Source organism: Manacus candei, unplaced genomic scaffold, assembly GCF_025592945.1.
Source record: "Manacus candei isolate 608988 ecotype Guabito, Panama unplaced genomic scaffold, ASM2559294v1 h1tg000050l, whole genome shotgun sequence".
In the NCBI taxonomy this organism is placed as follows: domain Eukaryota; kingdom Metazoa; phylum Chordata; class Aves; order Passeriformes; family Pipridae; genus Manacus; species Manacus candei.
In genome coordinates, this window is record NW_026138098.1 from 34,159,274 (window position 1) to 34,184,934 (window position 25,661).

Below are 25,661 nucleotides of genomic sequence, written 5' to 3' on the forward strand. Positions count from 1 at the left end.
CCCGCCTCTATATAAGGGCGGTGGCGGGCGGTGCCGGCGGCGCCGCATTGCAGACGGGCACGGAACGGGATCATGGCGCGGCTGCTGCTCCTCAGCCTCCTCGGGCTCCTCGCTGCCGGTGAGCCCTGCCTCCACCTCCCCGGCCCCTTCCCCACCGCGCCCGGGGAGAGCTGCCCTCAGCGCCCGGCGTGCCCGGGATGGGGGAGTGGAGTGGTGGCGGGAGGGAGGCCGGTCCTAACGCTGTTTGTGTTCCCACAGCAGGACCGGATCCCAGAGAGAGGAGGCGGCGGCCATGGGGTGGTTTCGAGGGTGCCTTCGGGGCGATTGTGGTGGAAGGGCCGTGTGTGGGGCGGCGGCGGGGGAATCGCCCAAAAATAGCGCCAGGGAGAAGGGGGGTCGGGGTGGTCCCGGTGAGGAACCGGCCTTTCCCGGTGCTGGTATGGAAATGACTTCCTGATCCTGCGCATCCACATCCGACACGGATCGGGCGTCTCAGGCACCGTGTTGGTGGGGACTGCTTCTTCTGCCAGCAGCGCTGTTTATCTTCGTCATTTCAGGGAGAGATGGCTGCTAATCCTCTTGCAGATGGCGAGAGGTAGCCTTTGCTGTAGTGTGTTTCCATTACTCCAGATGGAAAATTCCACTAATTTTGCTGCTTGCTGTCTCGTTACCTGTTGTCGCAGCAGTGGAAGTGCTGGGGGGAATAGCTGTTATTCTCCTTTTAGCACTAGGACTGTAGGTTAGAACAAGCAGCCCTTGTGTTTCGTACACCGCAGAGGCTTGACAGAAGCGATGTGTAGTCTGACAGGAGTGGTAATACACCTTTGGGTTGTGGCACGGAATAGCTAGAACCCCCAAAATCGAAGGACTCGTACAGTGATGTGCACAATTACTCAGAGAGTTTTCTTCTAATTGGGACTACTGTAATCCTAGAGCTTATTTGCTTACAAGTTTAACCTGCAGCATTTCACAAGTCAACTAAAAAAAAAAAGCCTGCCCGGCTGTTTAAAGGCCACAGGAATAACCACCTGGCAGAGGACAGCAGATAATGCCTATGAAATCTTTCATGATTATACATTAGTCTTGTGCTTTATTGTAGTTTTAATGTCATAGAATGGCCTGGGTTGGAAGGGACCTTAAAGGTCATCTATTTCCAACCCCCCTGCCATGTACAGGGACACCTTCCCCTAGATAGACTGATAATATTTAATATGCTGATATGACAGTGTAATGGAGAACCTCAGACTTTTCAGGCTGGAAGCAAGAAAGCAAATATCAGCTTTCACTCTGCATATTTATCTGCGTTAATGGTGTCTTTTGAGTCTGCTTTGCACTGAGTTAGCTGCCATCAGTTACCACTCCTGGGACCGTTTCCAAATCGCTAAAATCATTGCAGCTTCTTGTGCTTTAAAAGTGAAAAGGATTCACCTTGAAGTATCCACCAGCTTTCCCACTAGTGTATTTAGGGAAATTGTAATGAGAAACCAGTTCAGCAACAAGACTTCACTTGGCCTACCTGTTAAAGGCATGGTATGCAACTGAGTGTGGCAGGAGACTCGTCGGGCCTGTTTTTCTTTAGGAAGTCCCTGTTTTAACACAAATAAACACCGTCTTTTCTCCACCAAGGTTCTGTTACGAATACTAATTGACTCTCTTACTGTGCAGATTTTTCTGAAGATTTTGCTGTGACAACCTGAAACACCGTTTTCGTCTCCTGAGCTGGTTAATTATCTGTGTAAAAATTCAGCCACCCTTGGCGTATCTTAATGGAGTCACTTGGCTGGCTTACAGGCCATGAGGGTTTTTGGTTGACCTACTTACAGGGCTTCTGTGCATCTTCCCTTTAAGGGATGCACAAAGGAATTAAAGCAGGGTGGACAGGTCCTGGCATCTCTGGACCACTGATGCACACTCTGATTATTGCTTGTCTTTGAGGCCAGGAAAGGAGGACGGCTGGGCGTGCTGTTAAAACAGCAGTCAGTTTCTCTTTAGCTGATTTTTTTTTCCCTCCCCCCCTCCTTTCTAAAATGAAAGTTAAGCTGGGAGTGGAAAGTACAAACTTTGAGGATTTGATTATTTTACACCCCTTCCCAAAATAGTAGACTTAAACCTTGGAAGGAGGGAAGATTCAAGTTAACATATAATTCCTCCAGCAAACGCTGGTCAGAACATCTGGTGACAGGAAATTTGAAGGCTAAGTTAGCCTGGCTTGAATTTTCTGGAGGATGTGGATAAAGCAGATAATGGGACTGTGTTCTGTGGTTTGCAGGCTGGTTATGAGTGTGGTTCCTAACAATAAGTGCCAGGCTGGTGCAGCCCACTGCTTTAGGTTAAATTAGGAGAAGAGTGGAAGGTGTCTTGTCCCAGCCATGGTGTGGGTGCAGTCCCAGGGCAGTGCCCGTCCCTGTGCTGTCATCGCTGAGGGACCTCCAGGGCTGTGTCCAGTTCTGTGTCCTCACCCCAGTGAGGCACTGAGGGGCTGGAGTGTGTCCAGGGAAGGGAATGGAGCTGGGGAAGGGGCTGGAGCACCAGGAGCAGCTGAGGGAGCTGGGGGGGCTCAGCCTGGAGAAAAGGAGGCTCAGGGGGGACCTTCTGGCTCTGCAAGTCCCTGACAGGAGGGGGGAGCCCGGGGGGGTCAGGCTCTGCTGCCAGGGAACAAGGGACAGGACTGGGGGAAACAGCCTCAAGCTGTGCCAGGGAAGGGCCAGGTTGGATATCAGGAAGAATTTCTTGCTGGAAAGGGTGGTCAAGCCTTGGCAGGGGCTGCCCAGGGAGGTGGTGGAGTCCCCATCCCCGGAGGTGTCCAAGGAATGACTGGATGTGTCACTCAGTGCTCTGGGCTGGGTGACAAGGTGGGGATCAGTCACAGGATGGACTCAATCTTGGAGGGCTTTTCCAACCTAAATGATTCTGTGATTATATAAAAATGAAGGCCCTGTTTTGTTGGAGGAATAACGGGGTCTGAGGCACCTCACAGCCGTCACAACGCAGCGGCGCTTTGATAGCGCCCCAGTCATGTGCCCTGTGTAAACCTGCCCTTGCACAATCCCTGCCGTGTGTGCCGAGGTCTATAAATAGAAAGAGTGGCTCTCGGTTGTGTCTGGAGGAGCTGAGCAGGCCGTTCTTCCTGCTCAGCCACGCCTGGCGAATGCACCATCACATCCGCAGAGCTGCCCGAGCCCAGTGCGGGCTTTTTGCACTCGGGTTGTGCTGCTCCACACACCACCGAGGAGCTGTTCTGGGAGCCTCCGAGCGCCCAGAGGATGGAGAGGGTGGAGCAAGAGAGGGGGAGCTTGTCAGCAAAACTCATTGTGTCACCTGATGCGGCTGAGGCTCTCCAGGAGGTTGGGCTGTGCTATTTCAGGAAAGGTTTTTCTGGTAGAAAATGCAGGAAGGTTTTTATTTTGTGCCTGTGGGGGAAGCAGGGCCAGTTGCTGCTGCCTGCCCCTGGGTTTTTGTTTCAGTATCTCACGTAGATATGATTCTTCAAAGTAGGTTGGGGCAACGCCTTAGAACTGTATGACATAAAAAAGGGATTGTTTGTTTTTTCTTTACTCTTTCACTTTCTATTTTACTTTTTTTAATGTAGCAGCTTTCCCCCCCCCCCCAGTTAATTTGCTGCTATTAAGATATCAGAGTTCCTGTTGCAATTTAAAAGGGCTGCCTCTGTGGTCTTTGAAGTGTGTGTATTTTAGGGCAGTGCTTCTCTGTATTTGGTCGTGGGGCAGTGTTTGGTTTCAGATGTCAGATAGCAGATTTCCCCACTCTTTGTGGTGTGGATATGTTTGCCTGGTGAAAAGGGGGTGTTAAGTACAGGAATTCTGCAGGGACTCACACAAAATCTGTCCCATCCTCCTCCCCCAAAAAACCCTCTCAAAACAAAACCAGAAATAATGGACATGGGCAATAAGTATGTCCAACATGTTGTGGTGTATTTCTACAGGCATCTGCAGGGAAAAATGCTTCTCATAACTTTTTGGGAGTATCTTAATGTATTGTATGGGACCACTGTCTCCTGCTGACTGACTACCAGATGCCCTTGAACATCCAGTTATCTCTTGTAGATTCTGTCATAGAAGAATCTCAGGCAGAAGCCAGGGCCTGCTTGACAGTGACCTCTGGCCTGTCTGGAAATTATTCCCTTGCAACCTTTGCAGTAACTGGGACAATTTATTGGGACAGTAGAGGTGATTTTACTGTCTCAGCTCACCCAGTTCTCTGCTGTCTTTATTGTGATTTCTTGTACATACACGAACTGCTCCTCTTGCCATACTTGTCTGCTGGTGAGGGAAGCGAGGGAGCACCTGAGGCAGAGGCATGTGCCAAAATGAGAACCTGTTCCCCACTTTGGGGAAGAGCCTGGTTGTGGTTGTTAACTCATTTCTTCTGAATCACACTGGTTAGAAATGTTTCGTGCTTGGTTTTTCATCAGTAGATGTGGAACAGGAAGACTCTGAATTTTAACTGGAATGCTAATAACAGCCAGCCAGATTTCATCTAATTTTTCTGTCAATTGCCTATAATCTCTCAAATATTGTGGTCACTTTACTGCCTCATTAATCCAGAGGGTAGTAGCCCTCTGGCAAGAGTCACTGGTGTGTGATGTGTTTACAGCTTTTGAAGTTTTACTCATTAACTGACCAGAGAGGCTGTGGAGTATTGAGCCCTTCAAATAACTTCAGATTGAGGTCACTCTTTGACTTGTAGACACTTTGTAAGACTTGGTGGTGAGAAGTTGATCCCTCTCGACTTCTTTAACTTAAAAACACTTGGCTTTTGCAGTTCTCAAAAGAAGTGGGGAAAAGTCACTAACAGAGCACAGAGTGGCAGAGACTGATAGATTCACTTGGTCTGTGGGTGTTTCTGGGAGATAAGGAATGGCCTTTTTTGTTTTAACATTACTAAGCGAGAAACCTTGGAAAAAACATCCCCTCCTGATGAATATGTTAATGTACTTGGACAAGTTAGACTGTTAAGGCATAAGAGTTGACAGCACCCCAAATTGTCTTGCACATTTGACTTCAACCCTTTGAGGTGAAGAGCAGCTCAGTGCTTTCCTGTTTTGGGTCCCCCCCAATTTACAGGTTAATTCTTCTGTAACCATGTTACTCACAGCAGGGGTTTTCTAACAGTTTGGTTTGGAGGAGGCTGAAGCCTTCAAGTTGAATTCCTTTGTGTCCTGGGTGATAGTTTTCTGGTTCATCCTTTGGCTCTTTAGCGAATCTGGTCTGGCCCATTCAAATCCCTGTTCATAGAAACTTGTATAAGGTGTTAACTTTCAAGCACAATCATGGAAGTTTGATTAGTAGCTTCAGTACAGCTTTGGATGGGATTTCTTAGGATGCTTTTTTGAGAATCTCAGGGAAAAAATTCAGGCTGGCTCTCCTTGGAAGATGAGTAATACAAATGCCTGAGGGAATGGAAGGTTTTTCTCAAGACAGGTAATTACCTATTGATTTTCCTGTAGCTGTCCTTGCAGGATGGTAATCCAGACATTACAACCATTGTAAGACATTTTAGGTTCCTGTTTCCTGGAGAGGAATGATGAACTGAGCTGTGCTTCCACATGCATGGCTCTGTAGGCTTTCCAAGGAGAAAAGGTGGTATTTTCTGAGGAGGCTCTCACCTCTGCTACCCTAAACCTGTCTGTATGTTCATGTTTCCAATCCAGGTGTGGAGGAAGGAGGTGAACATTAGCATTTGCTGCTTTGGAGAAGTGAAACAATGCACAGTTGCTGAAGTAATAGGATAGAACCACTGTGGGAGTGAGTTGCAGGTTTCCCTTTATCTTCATGGCCTTTAAACTGGTTTTTATATGGATTCCTGGCAACTGTCACTGGCAGGACTGTGTTCCTGGTGTTTTGATAGTGTTGGGGTGCTGACCTGGACCTCAAATCATATGATTCTCCTTCCTTTTCTGCTGTTACCCTTCTACCCTGGGAGTATTTTGATCATGTTGTTGGGCTTCAGGCTTTCTGGGGCAATGCTTGTTCTAGGAGAGGATTTCTCTTGTCTGTTAGACACGAACATCACAGAGGTGAGAGCGGGTATAGATCTTTTTTCTCCTCCATTTTCTTGTGTAGTTTAGGAAAAACTTGGTAGAGCAAAGGCCGTTTTTTGTTAAATTAAAGAAGCCATATCTCTGAAGCTGTTCAAGGAGGGAGGAACCAGTGAAGAGGATGACTAAGGAAAGACCCTGGCCTTCACAGATAAACTTGTTCAGTGCTCTAAAAACAGTGGCTTGCAAGAACTTCAAGGAAAGGGGTGGGCAGATCTGGGTGGGCATGAGGTGTGACTGTTGAGAGCTAACCTACAGAGAAGGGAGAATGCTGTTTAAAAACGGATGACCTTAGATAAAGAACAATATATAAAAGAAAAGGAGGCCAGAGATAACTGTTATGCATTTGAGTGTACCCAGCAGGTGTTGAGAGCTGTCACTGTAAGTGACAGTGCTTTGCTTTCTCTTGGGCTGCTGCTGGGAATGTGAAATGCCGTGTTTAGGTGTTGCACCTCTCGAAGCAAAGGCTGTTTGGAGGGCAGAAAACTGTTAAGGGTCAAAACTCTTTTGTTCTGAGACAGCACAAGGTCTTAACACACTTCATTGGCACATTTGCCTTTGTTGTAAGTTAATATATGATTGCAAAATGCTGTTTCATAATTAAATAGAACAGACTAAAGGGGAAAAGTGGGAACAGTAAAGGATTTCAGGCTGTACTTTTCTGAATCTGCAAGATCTGAATTAATGCGGAGTTTTTTAGTTTTGTGTGTTTTACCCAGGATGTTCAGAAAGGAAGGGTGGTGGATATTGTTGCAATGAAGGTACATCCTTTCATATTAGACATCTAACAAAAGTATTCCCCCGTGATAGAGAATAAACTAATACAAATTTAGCTCTATTTGAAGTCACTGTAGAAGATGGAAGAAAAGAAGCCATGATCAGTGTGTTGTCTTTGTTCTGTAGCTGCTTTGTAAAACGTGCCAGCCATGTGAGGCCCTGACAAACAGATTTGCCTGGTCACTGTTTGACCAGAATGATCTGCACTGAAAACATGGAATTTAGAGTTGTCTTCTCAGAAGGAAAGAACTTCCCCAGTGTCATTTGCAGGTGAAAGGGCACTGCTGTTCCACCATTTTCTGTTTCTGTAGGTGAGTGTTCATCTCATGCTGTAATCAGGTTTCCTGAACCTGTGGGCTTCTTTTAATAGAAGTCTGTAGGTATAGTGGCATCTCCTCATCCTCTGATGTTGTGCAGGAGTGAGGACTTTAAATAATACCAGTGAGAAAGGGTTTGGAGTGCTTGCTTCCATCCTAAAACTAGTTTTCACTGTTTGGTGGCTTATGAACAGTTTTCTTATGCCTCACTGTCCCTTCTGCTCCCAAGTTCTTCTGAGATTGTCTTTGGCCCTCTGTAGGGGGTGGTAGGTAGCATTAATGCCCTTATTCTCAAATTCCAAGTGACCTTGTGCCCAGTGGCAATGCTTTGAGCAGATTCTGAACAAAATGTGGCTGTGAAACTCCTCATTTTTCTCCTTACAAGCTGGTGAGATGGGATGCAGAGAAGCAGAGAAGTCAGAGGCATTGGTTAATTAATACACTGTCAAAGATCAATCTAATTTTAAGCCTTTTTTTTCCCTCTCCTTGTGAACAAGTCAGAGCATTTCTGACTGTGTGAGCATGTTTGATACAGAAGCCACGCAGCACAGAGTTTGTTAAAGATACACAGCCAAAAAAGCTGATCAGTAAGAATAAATCTGAAGCGTAGTATTTTTGTTATGCACTTATTCATTATCATGGCCGGGCTTCGCGAACGAAGATTTGGGAAGGGCTCTACCCACGTTTGTCACAAGCGTGTTGGTGGCTAAAAAGGCCAATATGAGATAGGCACGACTGGCTGCAAAAGGCACAGCAGAAAGACTCCTTAGGTTGTAAATCCTGCAAGACACGATTCTTTCTGCGTTGTCTTTTCTCCTCCAGGGTGATCCTGCTGCGTTCTCAAAGGCATCAGCAGCTGGTGTGTCTCCAGACCTCCCAGTTGGAGGCCAGAGTAGACCAGTTATGGTGATCAATATGGCCAAGGCTGAGATGTTGTTTCAGGGAGTCCTTGTATCTTTTCCTCGGGGCTCCTCTCTTGGAGCTGCCGGTGGCAAGTTCACCATAGAGCAGGATCTTAGGGAGGGGGTGGTTGGTCCTTCATCCTCGAGACGTGCCCTGCCCAAAGGACCTGTGTTCTCAGCAACATGGCCTCAATACTTGTGACTGCTGCTTGTCCTAGAACAGATGTATTGGTCACATAATCTGACCAGTGGATGTTTAGGATTGTACTGAGACAGCATTGATGGAAGCGTTCCAGGAGTCGCAGGTGGTGGCAGTAGATGACCCATGATTCAGATCCATATAAGAGAGTAGACAACACTATGGCTCTGTAAACACTGATCTTTGTACTTTTCTTCAGGTGTTTATTTTGCCAAACTCTTTTATGAAGCTTTCCAAAGGCACTATATGCCTTTGCCAACCTGTTGTCTATCTCTCCATCAATCTTACCATCTGAGGAGATGAGGCTGCCAAGGTAATTAAACTGCTGGACTGATTTGAGCTCTGATTGGCCAATGGTGATGTGGGGATGATGGGGGACTTCCTGAGGTGCAGGTTGATGGAGAACTTCTGTCTTCTTTAAGCTGATTTCTAGCCCAAAGAGCTCAGCAGCATCTGCAAAGCAGGATGTTAAACGCTGCAGGGCTGCTTCTGTGTGTGCAACAAGGGCGGCGTCATCAGCATAAAGCAGCTCCTGGACAAGATGGTTTAAGGTCTTGGTGTGGGCCTTCAGTCACCTGAGGTTGAAAAGGCTTCCATCAGTACGGTATCGGATGTAGATCCCGTCCTGATCCTCAAGGTCTGCTGTGGCCCTTTGGAGCATCCTGCTGGAAAAGACTGTGAATAGGGTTGGAGCGAGAACGCAGCCTTGTTTCACACCATTGGTAATTAGAAAGGGCTCAGAAAGTGCATTGCCATATCTGACTTGGCTGTGCTGATCATCATGGAGTGAGATGGATGATCATTTTAAGGAACTTGGGGGGACAACCTAAACATTCCAAAATCTGCCATAGACCTTCTCTGCTCACAGTATCAAAAACCTTGGTGAGGTCGACAAAGGTTACATAAAGACCTTTGTTCTGTTCCCTACACTTCTCTTGCAGTTGTCTGAGAACAAACACCATGTCTGTACTGCCCAAGTTTGACGTGTTCTGGATATATTTGGTTTGCTCTGTTACACCCTGACAGGGTGGTCAGGACAAAGGGGTGTTCCTGGGTATTTCCTGGAGATTGTGTATAGATAGGTGATAGCAAAGTAGGAAATGTAAGATATGCCCAAATTGTTCCAGTAGGAATGAAACCTGTGCACCCCTATGTGCTTGCAAGCTATGCTGGCAATGGTACATGCCTTCGGTAGGGTCGCCCAAAACTGTAGGACCAGATACACTACATTCTTGGGCAGGATGAGCTCTTTAGCCTTCTGGCAGTCATCCTAGGAGAAGGACAACTCTAATCCCAAACCCGGGCAGATGGAGCTCACTTAGCCTTGTAAGGCCATCCATCTAAGAGAAGGTCACTCTAATTAAACCTATGTCCAAGCTTGCTCGGCCCTATTCACTTATTAATGACCTGTTATTAAGACTATGAGGAAGGAGCAGCAAGATTAGCTGTTGGACATTCTGCTGAAGCTGGTATGGATCTGAAAAGTCATGCAGTGACAGGATCTTAAAGAAGCAAAAAGAACCTCAAAGGTCATTAAGAGGCAGATCAAACCAGTGCAAGCTACAGCACAAATGCTTCAGTTTGGCTTTAAACATTCTCTTAGATCAAGATTTTGAGAAACTGCTTGGAATAACTGTAATTTGAGTTATATAGTTTAGATTTGGAGTTTTACAGTAAGTTTCAATGTAGGGGCAGTAATTTCCTTTGATTTACAGAAATAAAGGCATAGGTTAAAAGCTTTACTTGTAAATAGTTGGGAGCCCTTAATTCCACTGTTTAAAGTCCAGGTCTTGCTTTACTTTATTCAGAGCTTGACTCTGCCTTCCAGAGCCTTCTTAGCACTGTTCAATGCCAGTATCTAAAAGAGAAGAATAACTTTCCCTCAACCAAGTGTATACTTGGTTATTGTCACCCTGCCAGAGCTGACAGCTCTTTGGCTGGCCAGTCTGACTTTGAAAATCAACTGTTCTTATGTTCCCAGATCCATAATGCTGGAGTTTAGAATAGGCTGTAAATATTTTGCTGACCATACGTTATTAGGAGCTTTGAAGTCTTTTTTTCCCCCCTACAGTTTCACAAGCAGTCCTGGTGTGCTGTCTTGCTCAGCAATGTGCAATCAGGGCTTTTTGCTGGGAGAGAGGGTGGCAAGCTCCAAGCTCTTGTGTAAAAGATTAAGCGTTCAAAGCACGTCTTTCTTGAAATAAATGGGTCATTCCTCTGAAATCCAGTGTAAACAGGCTTTATTAAATCAACAGCTGAGAAGGCTGCAGAATGCCACCTATAAAGCAGGGTTTGTGTGGCTGTTTGATGTGTGGTGGCTGTGCACCTGGTACGTGCACTCGTAGTTCAGCTGTTGCATCGATCCCCTCATTGCTCAGAACAAAACATGAGAAATGGAGAAGTGATGGTTCATCTGCTGTAACCTTACTAGAACTTTGTAGGGATGAAACAGCTTAACTCCTGCCTCTTGGCTGACAGTGTAATTTTACAGGATTTTGTCATGTGTAAGCAGCATTGATGTAAAGATCCTCAACACCACCTGTACAGGTAATGGCTTAGAACAGGTTGGGTTTGTGTTTTGTTTTGATGTTTTAGTTATTGTGAACTTTGACAGCAGTGCCTTGTAGGCTTTGGACCATGGTAGATTTTGTTGGAACTTGTTTGCTGTAGGATTATAGGAGTTGTTTCTTCATAGGTTAGTGTAGCATAGGGCATTGCTGAAGAAACTGAGCCTGCTTGACAGATAGGATGGTTTTAGAACCTGGGAGCAGTTGGGTGTCCAGTCTAGACAGCACAATTAAAAAGAAGCTTGGAAAGTCAGCAAAAAGGTGCAGTTGATTCACTTTTCCTATTGCTTACTCATAGTGCAGATGTTTTACATTTCCTTAGGAAAACTGTCCAGAAATGCCATTGTGTATTTTACTTGAAAACTTTATAGGTTTGGAAGGCAATTCCACGTGGGATGGTAGGTCATGTCCAGATAAGGACTGATACTTCTTTTCACCCCCACAGATATTTCTGTACACAGTTGAATTGCTGACCAAGAGAAAAAAAACAAAACAAGTATAAATAGATTTAGTGGTTTAAAAACTATGATAGAACATTCCTCGGGTTGTTTATTAAAACCTTCTGTTTATCATCAGTGTTTTGGTGTGTACCTGCTCTTAAGTCTTCCATGTAATGTGTACATTGTTGTGGCTTCTAATCCAGTGAGTTTCCTCCCTCTCTCAGTAGCTGTGTGAGAACAGGGTGGTTCACGTGGGAGGAGGAATGCAGGCAGCAACTTCAGGCTGGTTCAGAGTTGAAGTGACAGTGGAACAGGAGAACAGGGAGGTTGTAGCCTTGGGAATCAACTGTTCGAAGTGTAGATTTCTGCAATGAACAGTTTCCCTGTTTCAAGTCATCTGATAGTTCTTGTGTGCTCAGTAAAGTGGCAGTTTGTATTTTGTTGGAATTTTTTTTTTTTTAACTAAAGGTGGCTGATGGTGGGAATACACCAAGGTGCTGAGACTCGGGCACTTCACGAAGGAGCTTCAGCTGTTGTGGTTTTTCCCGTTCTTTGTGTAAATCTGTGTTTGGGGCTCGTCTTTCAGCTCAAATTGCTGGATTGAAATGTGCTTAAAAAACATTAATAAACCGAAGTGATGTACTGGAGAGGAGGCGGTTACACTGCGCAGCGTTAACCTGCTTGCTTTGGAGCAGAAATCATTGAAGGAGGGTTGTTTTTCTCTCTGGCAGCTGTGGCCAGCCCTGTGCTGTGGCAGAAGGAGTGTGTGAAGGGGCCGGAGGTGTGGTGCCAGAGCATCCGCACAGCATCGCAGTGCGGGGCGGTGAAGCACTGCCAGCAGAACGTCTGGAACAAGCCTGCAGTAGTGAGTACCCACTGCTCACACCTCTTCCCCTGCCACCTGCTGCCGAGGTGGCCGGTTCCCACGTGCTGAGGAAGGCTTCCCAAGTCTCTGATTGGATTTAAGTGTTACATCTGGCTCTGCTTTGATGGCTGTGCCTTAATTTAGGTGCTAGAGGAAGGTTGCTTTTCGCTGCTCTGCCTTGCACAACTTGTCTGCTGACTTCTCCCGTGACCTGTTGCACAATCAGGGAGCAATGTATGGAATGGAGCTAGTGGATTTCACTCGTTCCTCTTTATTGCTGACCCCTAATTCATGGAGTCCACTTGAGCAGTGAGTTATTACGAAAACAGCCGTGTGCTTCTTTAGGTCTTTCTCAAAAGTTCATGTTCCAGCATATGCTAAATTATGAAAGCCATGACAAATAGTGGTAGAAATGTTACGTTTAGTGCAGCCTTTCAAGTTGCATTTGCACTGAAGGTGAGGGCTGCTTTACTAGGTGTAGCTGTAGTTCAGGGTGTTGTTTCACAACTTTGTAGGGGTGCCAGAGGCATTTTACTTACAGAGGCATTCAGTCCACACTGGCTATGTCTCTGCTGAGATATTTCAGTTTAGGGGAAATTAGGGGAAGGGAGAAATCTCAGAGCACAACTAAAATGAGGGAAGTTGCCTGGAATGTTCTTACATGCTAGCAAGTGTGAACTCTCTGAAGAGTAAGGTAAAAGGTTCAGGAGAAGGCTTGTTGGGACAGTATGCTTCAAGGGACTGGGACTAGTAGAAATGAATAGGTGGTAGCATGCCAGCTTCTTCATGCCTTGTTGATTTACTGAAGAAACTGGAGCTGGACATAGCCTCACTCTTTGTTTCAAACACCTCTTCCCACCCCAGCCTCAGCCAGTATTTCTTCCTTAATTTCCATTCTTGGTGTTTGTGTTATTTACACCCTGCCCTTACAGCACTTAAGTCTTTCTCAGAGTAACTGTCTGCTTCTCTCTCCAGAGCAGTATCCCCTGTGACTTGTGCAAGGAGCTTGTGACGGTGGCTGGCAAGGTTTTGAAGGATAATGGCACTGAGGTAAGCAGAGCTCCCTTTCTCCTCACCCCAAAACACACTTTGATTTCATGGACCTAACAAGATCTCGTGATGAGGGGGTGGAACAGTTGGCTGTGTTGTTTTCCTAACATAAGCAGCAGATGTTGAAAGGGACTAGAGTATATGGGAAAAGGCTTTTAAACAACCTCTACTGGTTTAGAAATTAGCAAATTCTAGAACCTCTCATGCTTTAACACATCCCTGATTGACTGTAGGTGCTTAATAAAATTGTTCTTGTGCCAATGGGCCATCAGCCTTAAAAGGTGGGATATTGCAGACTCTAGAAGTGGACGATTACACCAACTGGTCTTTGTTTGGTTTTGAGGGCACTTACTCCCTTTTTCTTTTATGAATCTGTGAGTGCTTTGTATAAACAAGTCACTGTCCCCCTAGTCCATAATTTCACTTCCTCCTCTTTAAATGTAAATGTTCAACTCTGGCAAGGCCTTGCAAGCAGTATTGCATGTTTTCACTTTGGCAGGGTCTCATCAAAGGTCAGGACTGGGGAAAACAGACTTACAGTGTAAAACCTCAGTCTAGTTGTGCTTCCCACTGCCTGGACCTATCTGAGTCCAAGGAGCTTGTTTTAGGCTTTGTATTGTGCATTTTGGCAATGGAAGGAGCATTTGAGAGAGGGATAATCTATCCATGCCTACCTCATCTTTCACAGGAGGAGATCCGCTCTTACTTGGAAAAGACGTGCGAGTTTCTTCCTGACCAAGGCCTGGTGTCTGAGTGCAAAGAAATTGTGGATTCCTACCTGCCAGTTATCATGGATATGATCAAAGAAGAGCTAGTAAGTAGAAAATTTTCAAGCACTGGATTTAAAAGTCGTGCTCCGATGATGCCCAAGTTTCTCTTCTGCATGAGATTGTGCATGTGATCCTTCAGTCCTGTGTGGATCACTGGTGTTGCAGTGAGTAGTGTGAGTTGGAAGCCTGCTTCCTTGCTATGAAACATTTTCCTCGTCTGTCACGTTTCAGCTGAATGACTCTAAACTTCATACAAAAGCGACGTGAGTTTGGGGCTTTATGAGTGTATCTTGTCCCCCCTAGGATAAACCTGAGGTTGTGTGCAGTGCCCTCGCCCTGTGCCAGTCCCTGCAGAAGCACCTTGCAGCCATGAAGCTTCAGAAACAGCTCCAGACCAACAAGATTCCAGAGCTGGATTTCTCTGAACTGGCATCCCCGTTCATGGCTAACGTGCCTCTTCTCCTCTACCCTCAGGACAAACCCAAGCAGAAGCCTAAGGTAAGGGTGCAGGGCTGTTCCAGTGTGGACCCTATGCATAATTTTGGATTAAGTTCTGCAGCTGTGCCCTTCAGGGGAAGCATTTGTCTCTCTGAACGTAGAGGTTGATTGGAAAAGAACAAATAGTTGACAAAGGGGAGTAGATGGGCCGATGAGCTTGGGAGCAGAGGCTGAGTGTTGGTAGCAAGGCAGAGTGTGGGAGTTAAACAGTGAGTGGGTGCAGAACAAGCTACTGTGGGTGAAGCTGGTAAGATCTATGCCAGATTGGGAAACCTTCCCGCTGTGGTCTGTAACAAAACCAAGAGATGCTGAAGATTGGGTATCTTGACTGTTATCTCGGTTTTGAAGCCAAGTATGTACCTAATCTCCATCTAGTGGCTGGTGCACATACCAGCAGTAGCTTGTCTCTGTATTAGCTCAGGCTTTAAAGTATTCTACAGATTATTTGCTAAGGTTTGTAAATAGCTCACAATAGCTTGTAAAACTCGGTAGTAACAGAAGCTTCTAAAACATGTTATGAGAAGTTAACATCAACTTCGGTTTCCTTTCCTTCTTTGTCCAGGCGAGTGGGGATGTGTGCCAGGATTGCATTCAGCTGGTCACTGATGTTCAGGAAGCTGTGAAGACAAACTCATCTTTTGTGAAGTCTTTGGTTGCTCATGCCAAGGAGGAGTGTGACCGTTTGGGACCCGGAATGTCCGATATGGTGAGCTGTCCTTTCTAGTTGGAAGAAAATTGTTCCTGAATGCAGACACAAAATAGTTTGTTCGGGGCCTTAATCCCCTCTATTGTATTCTCTGTTTAATAACACAAAGGGGATTGTGTTCCATGTAGGATACAGGGTATAATAGTTACATAGTATAGCAGTAACACTGAAATTGTAAACTTGATGGTCAGGAAAGGTGAGGGGCGTGTGTGGGACTGGGGAGGAGGAGAAAGACGCTCCAGATTGCTTCTAGCCCTTAAGGGCCTTTTTCACCAAAGTGATCTGGCGGGGTAATGTGGTCATATCAGTAGGGGGAGGACTTTTTTGCCCTGAGTGGAAGAGAAAAGGACTCCTCAGATAAGCAATTATTTGTGAAGTGGTTGTGTAACCTGAAATGCTGTCTTGTATTTGGGACAAGCTCTGAAAGACAGCAGAATAGTTATTAAGTAGAGCAGGTAAATTAATGCCTTGAGATGTATTAGAAAATTCTAGATGAACTCTACAGCACAAGTGGTTTGATAGTCACAAGACTTTCTTTTCCCCCTTCCTGCAGTGCAAGACCTATATCTCTGAATATTCTGACTTGGCTATCCAGATGATGATGCACATGGTAAGATCAGCAGAATATAGTACTTACTCTCAGTTAATTTTTCTGATTTGTGTAGCTAACTTCTTTGGAAACAGGGATCATGTACTACAGTAAAGCTCTGGGGGAGAGCCCTGTAAGTCTGGGTGTTGATGCTTTGAACTTGGCGTTTAATTGGATACTGATTTCAGTTTCAGAATGCTTTCTTTAGCACTTCCTTTCGATTCACTTCTGTGGTGCAAAAGGCACTCGAATCATTTGAAATGTGGAAGATACATTACTCATGTTCCTTTATACTCTTTTTATCTCAGTCCTGTACTTACACCACTTCCCCCCTCCCCACCAATATTAGAGTATATTAGAGTTGTCTGTCACAGTGTTGCAAAATTAGTTCGAGTGTTGCTTCTTCCTGAAGCAAGACTAAACATCCTTCCCCTGGAGCTGCTATCTGGAGGCCCCTGCTCTCTGGGCTCTTGATAGGACCCATGGAAAGGGAGTAGTACTGCACCAGCTCTGGTCTTCTGCAGCAACATATATTTCCCTCTGACCACCTCCATAGCACCTCTTTGTATGTGCTGTGATCTCACAACCTTAAAAACAAACAAACAAAAAAACCTTTCCTAGGGGATGCAGTCCCTAAATGCCACAAGTAACATAACAAACTGTAGGTGAATTTCTGAGTAGAATATGTGGCCGACTTGAACCTGAATTTGGCAACACAGTGACCTTTTTTTGTTTCCACTTGCTGAAGGCTACTTAGAAGCTCATCCTGTTTCTTAAGCATTTGTTGGGGGGGAAGTCAATCTTTGTTCTAGCAACATTTGGTTTCTCATTTTGAGCGTTGCAATGCAGTGTGTTGTTAGTCCCTGAAATTGGATTATGACCACACCTTGCATCCATCCGAGTGTTGTCCAGGCTCTTTGGAGGTAGTCTTTTGCCCAGGATGCCTTAATAACTGCAAATGAGTAATGCTGGTCTGCACTGTGCAATTAAATGTGAGTTATCAGTGCTAAGGATCTTTGGGGTGGGGACTGTGTCATATGCCATTATCTTCATGGAAAGAATATATGCAGTTCCAAGTGCTTGACGTGTTTTCTCTCTTAACTGTTATCTTTAATTTCTCCTTTCTTCCTCTGTCTCCAATCTCCCCTGTCAACAGAAGGATCAGGTATGTGAGCACCTTGCCTGTGATGATAGCCTGCTTGTAGTTCACCTTTTGCTGTTAAAGGGCTTGTAGTTCACTTTTTGCTCTATTAGCTGTGTACATGGTGTGACTGTACTCAGTGTTGACAGATACAAGGGATATTTATGTCATTAAAACAGAGAAAGACTCTAGGCCTCTTCCAGTGCATCAGTCCTACTTCCAGCTCCAGGTACCAGCTTGTGCTACGAAGATTTCAGCTTGATTACGCTTTGGCCAGTAGAGCAGGAAATGTGATCCCTCTCCTAGAAGAAGGACAGATGTGGACAAAGCAATGCCAGTGGCTCCTGTCAGCTGCTGGCCTAAAGTCTGAGCTCAAAGGGGGTTGAGCGAAGCTGTCCTGGGGTCTCTTCTTGGTTAACCTTTAAATCTAGGACAACAGTATAGATGTTTAAAGTACACGAACTGAAAAGATGTGGGAGGCCCTTAGTCTCCTGCTTCCTAGAGCGATTTGGGCTTTTAATTCACCCAGACCTGTGAGACCTTGTGTCTGTCATCTCTCAATGAGAGAACGTGTGTATGTGGGTGTTGCTGTAACATTAATATCTAGAATTGCTTCTTACAATGCATGAACCAAAGGGCTTGACTTAAAGGTGCTGCCTGGAGCAGTCTGAAGCAGCACAGTGTCTTTGAGATGCTGCTTTTGCCTGTGCATGAGGTTGTGGCATGTGATGTATTAACTCTGGCATAAGCCTCTTCTGTAGGAAGCTTGTGACAGGGTGGGATACGATCTTCTAATTACCTGTAGGACCAAGGGTCTCTTTTTTAGCTTAAGTAGACTTCAAGTGGGGAAATTGAAGTTTTGTGTCTTGCTCTGTACAGCTTTTGTCACTTTGGGTATCATGTGGCCTCCTTAGTGCAGTTTGCCTCATGTCCAGCATTTATTTTTGCATTTAGTAGTGTATGCTTCCAAAACCTTTGAGAAATACTTGGAAAGCCTTTTTAAAGACTTTGTTTCTGTTTGCTGTTCTCTTACTGTGAAAAGAACACTGGAAATACAGTTATTGCAGTAAAAATGGTTAGGCTAAGGTTTTTAACAAGCTTAACTTTTGTTTCTTGTAGGCTGTGTTCAGTAATGCGAGAAACTGTTTCTGTTTGCAGAACATGATGTTACTGGCAGCTTTAAAGAAGGTAGTTTGTGGATGAGGAAAGAAGTCTTTTTCTCTAGGCATTTCTTTCAGCTTTTGGGTGAACTCTGAAGTCAGGATGATTGGCCTCTGTGATTACTTGAAGCTGGGGAGCAGCTTTGTGGATGCAGGTCTAAAGTGACGCTGGTGGCCTGTTTTGGTGTTGGTAGCTCTTAAGTCAACTCCTTTTGAAGGGCTTGCATAGTGTGGCTGATGGTAAATGGGGTTTTTAAGTGGGGTTTTTAACCTCTTCCTCTTTAAAAGGAACTACTAAATTTCACCTGTTAGCTGTCCTGCCTGTAACCGTATCAAAAGCTTTGGCAATACTTGGAGTAGAAGTAGTCGTGAAACTTCTGGTTGTGTTGGAGCCTTTTAAAACTTTGTTCTCTGTTCCTGCTCACAGGCTCTGTAGAAAGAGCTGTGTCTTCTAGACTTTAAAAAAAATCGCTTATGCATCTTTTTCCAGCAACCAAAGGACATTTGTGCCATGGTTGGGTTCTGTGCTTCTGTGAAGTCTGTCCCCCTTCAGCCTCTGGTGCCAGCTCAAGTGGTTCATGAGGTGAAAATGGAAACTGTGGAGGTAAAATTGACTTTTTGTACTTATCATCTTTGCTTTCCTTTTTGCTTTAGTGTAACAAACTGACAGAAAAATATGAGCTTTTATGCACAGAATAATCCAAGTCTCCCTGCATATAAATTCCTGACCTCCTCTTGTTTCTGATGGTGATTTTTGAAGTAGGAGAACCGTTTTATTTGTTAGAACAGCAGAGCCTACGCTGAACCAAAGCTACAAGGTAATGCTTCAGGATTGAAATGGGAACTCTTGTTCCAGCAGTTCTGAACGACACCTCAAATGTGAATTGCTCAATTTGAGTTTTGCTTTATGTTTGAACTTATGCTTCGATCCCTTTTAATAATGGGGCAGCACTCTGCTTGTGCAGGTGAGAGATCAGAGTCAGAATGCTGAAGTTCTGAGTTTGAAGGAGTGCCTTGGCTTCTCCAAAGGTTTCCTTTGCAATCAGGAGGGTGCTCTCAATTCTAGGAAATTTTGTCCTCAGTTAATGTGTTTTAAAACCCACTATATATTTCCATGGACTTCTGTCTCTGTAGAATTGCTTTTTTCTTTGTGTCTACTAAATTCAACTCCCCTCCTTAATACAGCCTGGGGATTGTAGTCTTAATTAGTCATACAAAGTGCCTGTTCATTCAGAAGGGCTTTTTACTGAGACCTTTAATGTTGGGCTTGAGTTCTGTGTGACCTTTTGAGTACAGCTCTAGGTAAAGGAGTGTGCTGCACGTGAATGCTATTAAACTGATCTTTTAGGAATTGTCCCTGTCAGGTGTGGTCCAGTGCTGATTTATTGTTTGTGTGTTTCTTCTGTGTACTCAGAAGGCCTCAGTTCAAGAGAAGGCCTCAGTTCAAGAGAAAACTTTTTCCTTGTGTGAAATATGTGAGACCATGGTGAAAGAAGTGACTGGCCTCTTGGAGAGCAACAAGACAGAGGTGTGTAAGTGGTGGGCATGGTACCTCTTCCTAGGCTTTGGCTGAAAGGGGGCTGTGTTGGAGGGGGAAGGGAAGTTAATTTTATTGCCTGTCTTCATGACAGCAAAACTTCTGGGTGGCACAGAAAAGACATGCTTATGAAATTTCTGTCCCTCATTTGCCACTGGCCCTCCTTTGTGCTTCAGGAGGAGATTGTGCATGAAATGGAAGTGGTCTGCCGCCTGTTCCCAGGAAGTGTCAAAGACCAGTGCAAGGACTTCATAGAGGTCTATGGCCAGGCTGTCATTGACATGCTCTTGGAGGCAACGAATCCTGAAGCTGTGTGTGTTATGCTGAAATGCTGTGCAGCCAACAAGCTTCCACAGCAGCCAGGTGGGTAGTGAGGAGCCTGGTGTTCCAAAGGAGGCGGTTCACCTGGGATGAGATCTCTTTTGAGGATGCTTTGCTGATGGCTGCCTCCTTCTGCTTGGAGGAGAACTACCTAAGCGCTGATGTTTGGCTTGTGTTTTTATTTTCCTTCTCAGTTGTAGTGAAACCTGCAGGTGGCTTCTGTGATATCTGCAAGATGGTGGTGGCTTATGCAGACAAAGAGCTAGAGAAGAATGCCACGACAGCTGAAATCGAAGCTTTACTGGAAAAAGTGTGTCACTTCCTACCAGAGTCTGTCAGTGATCAGGTAAGGAGTTTGGGCAGGAGGCTGACTGAAAAGCAGTGGTCTTGTTGAGGGTTGGGAACTGTCCTTGTTGATTTGTTGTGTTTACGTGGGTCCTACAGTGACAGTTATGCTTAACCTCATTTGTTTCACCTGATATTTTGTCTACATGCTAATTTTAGGTCCATCTCTCAAGTGTCTCTACTTCTGCTGTAAATGACCAGGTACTCATAATAGAGGTCTCTGTGTTTGGCCAAATGCCTTGTCCATGGCTGGAGACAAACTGTCCTCAGGTGCAGCTGGGACTGGCTTCTGTCCAGCAACCTGATCCTTCCCAGGTTTTTCCCCTTTGTTAGCACAACAGCTTCTAATGTGCAGCAGAACAAAAAAAGAGGGAATGGGCTTGATCTGAACCACTGGAATGACCTCACAGGCCTTGCTGTGTGGCAGCCTGCCTTCCAGTCAGGACAAGGCAGATGGAGGTGAACAGAAGGGTGAAACGTGGAGTCTTGGAACAGTTTGGGTTGGAAGAGACCTTAAAGACTGTCTAGTTCTAACCTCCTGCCATGGGCAGGGGCATATTGCAGAGCATTTGGGAAAACTAGAGAGCAGTATCTCTTGTTGGTTTTTACAATAGTCTTCTCAGCTAGAAGCTGGGAGAAGTTTGGGGTGCAGAGGGTTTTCTCACTTCCCATCCTTGGGAGTTGGCAGTCCTTTGAATAGATGGAGGCTTTTAAAGACCTGAATTGATTGGCTGGATTGTTGTACTAATTTGCAGTCAGGAAAGGTTTGCCTGTAAATCCTCTGAGAACAGTGGGTGGGAACAGCTGAAGGTTTTATTTTTCCCTCAACACTGATCCTGTTCAGGGGATTAATGGAATAATTGGAAGTAGGCTGGCTTAATTCCATTGAGACACCTGTGGGACCACCACTATCAAGATTTACCTGGAAATCTTATTAGGTGGCTGCTGAGTGCCAGCAAGTGGCAACTGCTTGTAATTTTACCAGCAACAGAATATACAGACTTAAAGCAGAGCTGTGGAACAGCTCTTCCTGCTGCGAGGCTGTTTAATAGCTGTGCTCGATTTATTAATGGTGCCGTTAGTCTCTGCTGAGAGCAGCATCTTCCTGAGCTCTGGAGAGGGCCTCTCCACTAGAGGGAGAGAGACTCTTCCTGATGGGAAGTGCTCCTGCTGCTGCCTGATCTGAAAGGAGTAGGAACTCCTTGGGTAAAAGTGCTTGGGAGTTGTTGCTCCTTTGCTGCTGTCCTGCTCAGGATGTTTGTCTCCAGCTGGTTCCCTGTGCTTTCCTCTTGGGACAGCGGTGATCTCCACCATCAGAGACTAAGCTTTGCAGTCAAAGCTTCTCCTGCTTGGTTCTTTTCCCAAAGTCTGTCCTGTTTGGTTCTCTTCCTTTTGACCTTTCCTTTCTCTCCTCATAACCTGTCTGCAGACAGCTGCGGGCAGGTATGAGCTGGGAGAAACCTGTGTGGTAAGTGCCACGCTGAGTCCTTTTCCATCTGCAGAGCTCAGGCCTCTGCTTTTTATCCCTTTGGAGTGTGCTGTTGAGGTGTTTGGGGTAGCCTGCAGACCACATATTCCTCTTCTTTCGGAGGCTCTAACAGGAGACTCTCTCAACCTGTGCTTTGTTACAGTGTGTTCAGTTTGTGGAACAGTATGAACCTGTGGTTGTGCAACTCCTGGCAGAGGTGATGGATCCCACTTTTGTTTGCACTGTGAGTATTGCCTTTGATTTGGTTGAGTGCAGGCTCTAATACAGTCCTGTGTGCCTTCCAGTGCCCAGCACATGGAAACTCTGCTGGAATAAGAATCAGCACACTGAATGCTTGGAGCAAATGTGGTTGTGCAAGGCCTGGGGCTCAATGGACAGCTGAGTGCCAGCCCAGTGCAGGGAATGACAAAAGGAAAGATCTGCCACTGCTGAGCTTCAGTGACAGGGTGTGGTGTGCCCTGAATGTGGTGGGAGGTTAAGTGGCACTTCTTGAGAAAAGTCCCTCTCTGTTTTTCGAAACTTGATATGAAAAAGGAGTTGTGGTAACTTAATTCTTCCCTGTGTCAGATCCCAGCTTCATTGCTGCTCGTTCAGCTGCTGCTGTGACCTCTGTGAGAGCTCCTGCGGCCACCTCAGGGGAGCTTCCACACTCACTCGGGTGTAAGGATGGCCTTGAGATCTCAGGGTGTAATTAGAAAGGTGGTGACTCTCTCTTGCTGTTCTTTTCACAGAAACTCGGAGTCTGTGGTGAATCAGCTAAACAGCCTCTCCTGGGGGACGATGCTTGTGTCTGGGGTCCAGGTTACTGGTGTAAGAACATGGACACTGCTGCTCAGTGCAATGTACGTAAAGCGGGGCTCTGCCTCGAGCTTCCTGTTGGTCTTTGATAGCTCCTTAATGGCCACTTTCAGGTTCTACCACACTTGGAAGTGGGTATATTTCACTTTAAAAAAGCAGTAGGGTGCTGGCTTGATTAGAGGGTCTTTCATAGGCTTTAACTTTCTCAAAGCTAACTTTCCTCTACATTTTGTTCCTATCCCCACCTGCCTGCTGGTATTTCAGAATTTATAGTAAAGTACAGTGTCAACTTTATATGTAGTCAGTGGTCCTGCAGCAAACAGACCATGTCTCATGATCTCTCATCAAGCTCTAAAAATTGGCTTCCAGCATTGCTTTCTCTGCCAGGCTTTAGTGGCTAAGGGTCATCAGCCTTCTTTCCTGAAGCTTCTGGGTGGGGGCAAGGATATTATTTATTCTAGTCTGTTTCAAAATCACTTATTTTAAGAAAAGCAAATTTGCTCCTGAGATCTTGCCTCAGAATCAGGTGTTGAATTGTGTAGATGCACGCTGGTTTGCAAACAGGCTCTTTTCCACTAATATCAACTCTTGCTTTCCCTTTAGGCTGTTGATCACTGCAAACGCCATGTGTGGAACTAGAAGAAGAATTTCCAGTTCTGAAAGCTTGCCATGGCTCTTAAAACATGTGGGCCGAGGTTGGCAGAGAGCTGTATCTCACCTGTCCCTCCTCTCTGCCTCGTTAACAATTTGACCTACAAGTTCCTTTATTGTAACTCTTCTGTAGCAGTGCTGCTGTTGAAGAATCAGATCTTCATCATTGACTTAACAAAGATATTTCTGATTGTACAGTTTAACTCGTTATGCTCCTAAAAATAGTCAGTGTGTTGTAGATTTTTTTTTTTTTTAATTGGTAGGCTGAAGTGTTTTTTAGGTGCTGGGAAGAATGACAGATAAGATGAAATGAGACAAGGCTCTTATCTTTTAATTTAAAAAAAGGACAAGGTAGCGACTAATCTTTCAAGTGTCTTTCTGTAGGGGAGCATTGGGAAGATCTTACATGCTTTGCATTTTTAACATCTGACTGGAATGTTAATTTTCTGTGTATGGGAACTCTTAAGGGATAATGTTGAATCCGGGAATCCCTTCGGCTGGAATTTTCAAAGCTCTACAGATGCAGAGGAGGGGGCTTTGTGTGCCCAGCCACCTTTCAGAGTCACTGGTAACCCAAAGAGGTGCATTTGAGTGATCACGCTTTGGCGTTGGAGCGACCACGCTTGTGGCTCACGGCGTTGTCATAGCTGAGGAAAACCCTCCCTCAACCTTTGATCGCATCCTTTTGATTTCCTTGGGCTCCTGGGTCTAAGCATGGGTGTTCTGCTGCCAAGCCCTGTTCAGTGGGATGTCAGTCTTTTGAAGCATGCAGACGTACTTAAGGAATGACTCCCTTTTTTTCGTATCCTAGTTGCTCAATTCTGCTTAGTCTTGCAGCTTCCCACATGCAGCCAGGCTGGGTGCCGAGGAGTTGAGAGATGGAGGAGGAACAAGTCAGCAGGAGCTGTGCACATGTCAAAGGGAGTTCAGCATCGAGGGTGGAACGTGTGGAAAAATGGGGCTTATTGTAAACTGCCCATTTGTTCCTTCATGTGCTTTTTCTCTCATAGCATATTTCAGTCATCTAAAACTTCAGAGGTGCTGTGAGGCTCGGGGGCAGTTTCCCCTGCTGCCACCCGTTCTCACTGATCCCCTCCTGAGGAAGTGCAGCAAGTAGAGATGGCAAATGGTAGGAACACTGTAGTAGGTATTGGAAGCTCTGCTGGCACACCTCACAGCCTGCCTTTCACACCTCTCTAAAATTACACTGATGCCTGAAATCCCCAAAAAAGCCCTTCAAGGCAGGCTGCTTCCCTGGGAACATGTCAGGCCCTTGGGAGTGAGAATCTTGTATTGCTTGAGATGGACCTTGGATTTGGTGTGTAATTCTGATCAAGTTAATCCCCAAAACACTGGATCAAAACCCCCAAAACAAAGGCACCAAAGTAGCTCTGAGGAGACATTTGGGAAGGAGCAACTGGGCAGATGTGGAGCTTTGAAAATTCCAGTCCTGTTCAGAAAGATGCTGCTAACTCCTGCTGTTTCTGTGGTGTCTGGGATGAGCAGGAGCTCCAGTAACAAAGCTGTAGCAGCAAGCAGACTGTTTTTCATTGGAAAACCACTGGAGTGCAGGTTTGTAGTTACTCTGTACATACTGAATGCCTGGGCACTGCTGACAGATGGCAACAGAGGTTCGTCTCTTCTGTTTGCTGAATGCTTCAAAAGAAAAGAAAATGCTTCAAAAGAAAATAAAAAGGAAAATTTCCCCTAAAGATATAAAATACCTGCAGCTTTCTGTCTTGGCAGGCTTGTGCAGTGTTCTGGTGGTGTATCCCAGTTGGGGTAGATACAGCAGATAGGGAATGGGCTCTTCCTTTGGCATCGCTGCCCTGGAGGGATGGGTTGTGTTACACCTCAGTGTGGTAGGATGGTATTTGGTGTTTTAAACAGGACAGTGTTCTCTTAATGTGGATCTAATGGGGGGGAGGTGGGGCTGCATTGGCAGCTGGACAGGCTAGGAAGGTTTTATTTTTCTGGGGTTTTTTAGCAGTGGAGGATCCATGCTGGCGAGCTGCGGGGCGAGGTGAGCTGGGGAAATCCTGTGCTGCCACTCGGAGTCCCTGTAGTTTTCTCCCTTCCTGTGGACTGTGGCACCTGACCCGCTTGAGTCGTGCTGGGGGAACGTGCAGTTGCTTTCTGAAAAAACAAAACACATTGTCTTGATTTTATTTTTTTTTTTTTTTTTGCACAAAAGCTTCCCTAATGAACAATAAAAACTTCTGTAAACTGGTAAGACTGTGTGCTTCAATTCCTCGTGTGCTGGTTGCCAAAGGATCTTGTTTAGCTTCCCCTTGGCTGCAGAGCCAAGAGAGAGGGCACATCGCAAGGTGTCAGTGGGAATCTGGGACTGAATGGGTTCAGGTTCCCATTAAGATGCCGTTGCCTTGCAGGCTGCGTGTCCTATCAAGCCTCTCTGTTCTGCTGAGCGTGGTGGGAGGTGGAAGAGGCTTGCCTGGGATTGCTGCTGCTCTTCCCTGGACA

The 25,661-nt window shown here is 45.7% G+C and overlaps 1 protein-coding gene across 5 annotated transcripts; it reads left to right on the plus strand.

The window, feature by feature from the left end:
- PSAP (prosaposin) lies at positions 1 to 25,413 on the plus strand. 5 transcript variants are annotated; one of them, XM_051800316.1, is made up of 15 exons: positions 1 to 118; positions 11,992 to 12,125; positions 13,101 to 13,175; positions 13,864 to 13,989; positions 14,249 to 14,443; positions 15,006 to 15,149; positions 15,703 to 15,759; positions 17,999 to 18,067; positions 18,530 to 18,643; positions 19,454 to 19,567; positions 19,753 to 19,939; positions 20,092 to 20,243; positions 21,874 to 21,954; positions 22,463 to 22,573; positions 23,133 to 25,413. In XM_051800316.1, the coding sequence occupies exons 1-15, from the start codon at positions 73 to 75 to the stop codon at positions 23,166 to 23,168; spliced, it is 1,641 nt and encodes a 546-aa protein (XP_051656276.1). In that variant the 5' UTR covers positions 1 to 72; the 3' UTR covers positions 23,169 to 25,413. The 5 variants fall into 5 exon arrangements, with proteins under 5 accessions (XP_051656276.1, XP_051656278.1, XP_051656279.1 ...); XM_051800318.1 differs by having other exon boundaries at positions 19,472 to 19,567; XM_051800319.1 differs by lacking the exon at positions 17,999 to 18,067.
- The last annotated feature ends 248 nt before the right edge of the window (positions 25,414 to 25,661 follow it).